The sequence below is a fragment of the Benincasa hispida genome, unplaced genomic scaffold (assembly GCF_009727055.1).
Source record: "Benincasa hispida cultivar B227 unplaced genomic scaffold, ASM972705v1 Contig132, whole genome shotgun sequence".
Lineage (NCBI taxonomy): Eukaryota > Viridiplantae > Streptophyta > Magnoliopsida > Cucurbitales > Cucurbitaceae > Benincasa > Benincasa hispida.
In genome coordinates, this window is record NW_024063873.1 from 216,007 (window position 1) to 219,780 (window position 3,774).

Sequence of the window (3,774 nt, forward strand, 5' to 3'; positions counted from 1 at the left end):
TTCAAAAACTTTCTGTAATTACTCTTTAGTTGGACTCCTTTTAATAGGCTAAAGTTTTTTTTTTTGGAGATAAGATCATTTTTTCTCAATCAAATGATGTTCGAATTAGTCATACTTAAATTTCAAATTTTTAAATAATATGGAAAAGAAATGCATTATGAACCATCAACAAAAGCCTGGTGTACCCTTCTTAGTTTAATGGAATGGGCGAATAGGGAGCATTTGAGACAGTAGACTTAAACATTCATGAGTAAAACTAAAATAAATGGAGGCTTACATGGAGAGAATACTACAGAAGCAATCATAAGTAAACAAAACTTCCAAATTCTACTGTTGAAGTAAACTACATACCAAAACGAATTGGTGTCTGATTTTTTCTCATAAAAGAAAACTCTTCCGAAGTAATAAAAGAAAACTCCAATACCTACCTAAGACATCCTTTGAGCAGCTTCTTTGGCGAGTAATTTCTCCTTTGCCTTTGTTTTAGCCTGGGACTTGGATCCCATGATTCCACCACCCCACTTCTTCCTGTACTCGTCGTACTTGTCGTTGAAATTAGCCTAACATAAAACAAAACAGTAAACAAGTTACTTAATATGAGCCTAATTCAGATGCTATAAAGTAGAGTGGCATCATCTAGGCTTTATATGTGTATAAGGCACCTTAATGGCTTCCAAGATCCTGCTAAACTCCAGCTTATCTTCATTCTTCACGGTTGTCAAGCACAAGACTGATGCCGTCTTTTTGTGGACAATCTGTTATTAAACAGGAAAAATTACAAAAACATTGATCCATGGCTTCAAAGGAGTAGACATTATTGTGTCAAACAAAGAGACATAGTTACCGCTCCCAAACGAGCTTTTCCCTTCACAATGCAATATGGAATTTCCATCTTTCTGCACAGAGCTGGGAGCCATACAACCAACTCAATTGGATCCACATCGTGTGCAATCACAACCAGCTGGGCCTTATTCTGAGTATGAAGTACGAAATATATGGATGTTAAAAGATAAAGGGAGTGTATCTGATTGCAGACAACATTGCAGTTGAAAAGAGTGAAATATTTCACATGTATGGAATAAATGATGACCTGCTCAATGAGGTAGGTAACATGATTGAGACCATATTTAACAACGATAGGCTTTTTGGCATCGTGTGATTTGCCTTCGGCCTCTTCCTGAGCTCTTTTCAAAAGACGCTCTCTTTTCTGTGCTTTATCCTCTGGCCTATACTTCAAAAGCATCTTGAACAAGTTTGTTGCTGTAAATGCATGAAAAGGCTTTTAAAACCAACCGTCTAACAACATTCTAACAAATATCAAAGAACCACATAGAAGATGACACAAGTAGAAACCAAAATATACCTTAAATCCAATCAAGACCACATGGAAGATTACCAAAAGAGTTTCCGGGATCAGGTCAGAAACCATTACATTTTTCCAAATTACCAAAATGGAAACTTTTTAAAAAGAAAATTTTAAAAAGGGAAAACTAGCATACAAAGACACATTTCATTCACAACCATGTACTATAAAGCAGGTTTATATAAAGAGAACCATTTATAATAATACAATCATTAGAATGTCCAAACAACTCAAAATGGGAGAAGACCTAAGCATAATCCAAGAAACCCAAGGAGAAAAAAGAGGTTCAGACAAGAATCTAGGTTCCAAGAGACAGAAGCTTAGTACCAACTCCCAAATAAACTTGCAAAGTCAATCAAAACATAGTTTCTAAAGGTAGAGCCAAACCAAACCATCAATCAATAAGGTAAGGAACTACTTATTTCTTCTTTCACCGTAGCAGAAACTGCTACACCTCTCCTAAACTAAGTGCAATCATACAACCTGTCGCTCCTGTAACCTAACAAAATTCATACTTCATAACAAATTAAGAGAGTTCCATAAACCGAAGAGGGACACAATCCATAATTAACTAAACAATTCAATGACGATCATCTAATACCAATAATGTAATAGGAATCTCCGCGAGAATTTAGGGTTTAATTACCAAGATTCTTGTCAAGGGTTTTGGTGAACTGATTCAAAGCTGGTGGAACCTTGAGCCTCTGTTTCAGAATCCTCTTCTTCCTCTGAATTTGAACAACTTTGGGCCATTTGACAAAGCGAGTAAGGTCTCTCTTAGGCGGCAATGCCCCACCGATTCCAAACTGCTTCGGACGTTTCTCAAATAGCGGATTCACCACCTTCTCCTGCAATCAATCAAATGCGGTGTTAAACCAAAGATATGGAGAACTGAAACAACAAATTCCCATCAAGGGAAAGAAGAAAATACAATGGATTTACCGGCTTCTTCTTTACCGAAACTTTTCCAACAGCCCTCTTCGGTGCCATTTTTTGCGCTGCAAGAGGCGAGGGCAACAGATGAAAAAGAAGAAGGAAGGAAGGCCGAGGAAGGGCTAGGGTTTAGAAGGGAAAAGAAAACGAAATTAAATATATAAAATTCACGCCCTTTTTTATTTTGCACCTGCATTTGTTTTTTCAATAAATATAAATTTAATAACTAAAATTTAAAATAAGTGCAATTTTTTCAGTCCGTACTTGAAAAAAAGGTTAAAAAACTGTTATTTTCTCCTGAGAGCAGTAGAAAATCCAATTCACCCCGTTTAATAAATATGTGTTTGTTTGATAATTTAAATTTTATTTTTGAGAATTGTTGAAAATTGTTTTTAGATTTACGATCAGATAGTGTAAATTAAAAGTTCATTATATTCTGATTTTAAAATTTAAATTTTTAAAATGTAAAATTATATTAATTAGAGATAAAAATATTTCGAAGTATCTGTGTTATTTTATAAACTTGGTTTGTTTTTTAAAAAATATAATATGTATTATATTTTATATTATAAACAATGTAATATTACAAAACAATAATTATATTATTTTTTTAACATAAATCATATTCCTAAGTAAATTATAATAGTTTATTGTCACTAAATATTAGTGGTAACTACAACTAACTTTATTATTTATAAATATATAGTATCACATAATAGATTTTTTTTTCTTCAAAATAATGTCATTTTAATAACTATTGACAAAAATAAAGTTGAGCTGAAAGTATTGACGAAAATGGGATAGTTACACCTAAATCGTGGATAGGGTCCATGACTTCCTTCACATCACGTGAATCTGGCAGTGACCTCACACAGACTGCCACATGTACAGACATGCAACGTTGACCAAGTAATCGTGAACGTGGTCCATGACTACTCTAAATCGTGTACTGAGTACATGACTTAGTGGTCCTAAAGTAGCCCTACTGTTTGCCTCCCTCACAGCCGTCGTCCGCTGCCTCCATCTGTCGTCGTCTGCCGTCTGCCACGTCCATCGTTCGTCGTCTATGATCGTCCGCCGTCCATCATCGACGTTGTTCTTCTTGTTGCCACCGACCATAGGTAATGTTTTTTTTTTGTTTTGTTTTTAATATATGAGATTGTGCTCCATAGATCTACTGTTTTATTTAAATGTATGCATAAAAAACTAGAGTTTTAATATATTTTAATTGAAAATTTGGGATTGTGCTCCATAGATCTAGTATTGTGTATGATTTGAATTGTTTTTTTTTAGTTAAATATTATAAGTTGGACTAAAAATTTGGGTTGTAGTTGCTCTTTTTTAATATTTAGACTGGTCATAAAATAATATTTGAACTATTTGGATTGTTTAAAAAAAAAAAAAAAAAAATTTGGATTGGTCATAAAATAGTGTGGATTATCTTTTGACTAATGTTGAATTGGGCTGTTAGTATTGAT

The 3,774-nt window shown here is 33.9% G+C and overlaps 1 protein-coding gene across 2 annotated transcripts; it reads right to left on the reverse strand.

Annotated features, from left to right (window-relative positions):
* Positions 1–212: 212 nt before the first annotated feature.
* LOC120068889 (60S ribosomal protein L7a-2) lies at positions 213–2,466 on the reverse strand. Of its 2 annotated transcripts, XM_039020538.1 has the most exons (6): positions 2,306–2,466; positions 2,010–2,211; positions 1,091–1,260; positions 845–973; positions 663–755; positions 213–560 (listed from the first exon to the last, which is right to left on the reverse strand). In XM_039020538.1, the coding sequence occupies exons 1-6, from the start codon at positions 2,351–2,353 to the stop codon at positions 429–431; spliced, it is 774 nt and encodes a 257-aa protein (XP_038876466.1). In that variant the 5' UTR covers positions 2,354–2,466; the 3' UTR covers positions 213–428. The 2 variants fall into 2 exon arrangements, with proteins under 2 accessions (XP_038876466.1, XP_038876465.1); XM_039020537.1 differs by having other exon boundaries at positions 845–1,260.
* Between the last annotated feature and the right edge of the window lie 1,308 nt (positions 2,467–3,774).

Bases quoted from the DNA above. Each gene is read 5' to 3' on its own strand.
- LOC120068889 (XM_039020537.1), bottom strand. From the start codon at position 2,353: ATGGCACCGAAGAGGGCTGTTGGAAAAGTTTCGGTAAAGAAGAAGCCG. The intron at 1,261-2,009 runs GTAATTAAACCC...ATGCATTTACAG, and splicing joins AACCCTTGACAAGAATCTTG to CAACAAACTTGTTCAAGATG. The intron at 756-844 runs GTAACTATGTCT...GTTTAATAACAG, and splicing joins GAAAAGCTCGTTTGGGAGCG to ATTGTCCACAAAAAGACGGC.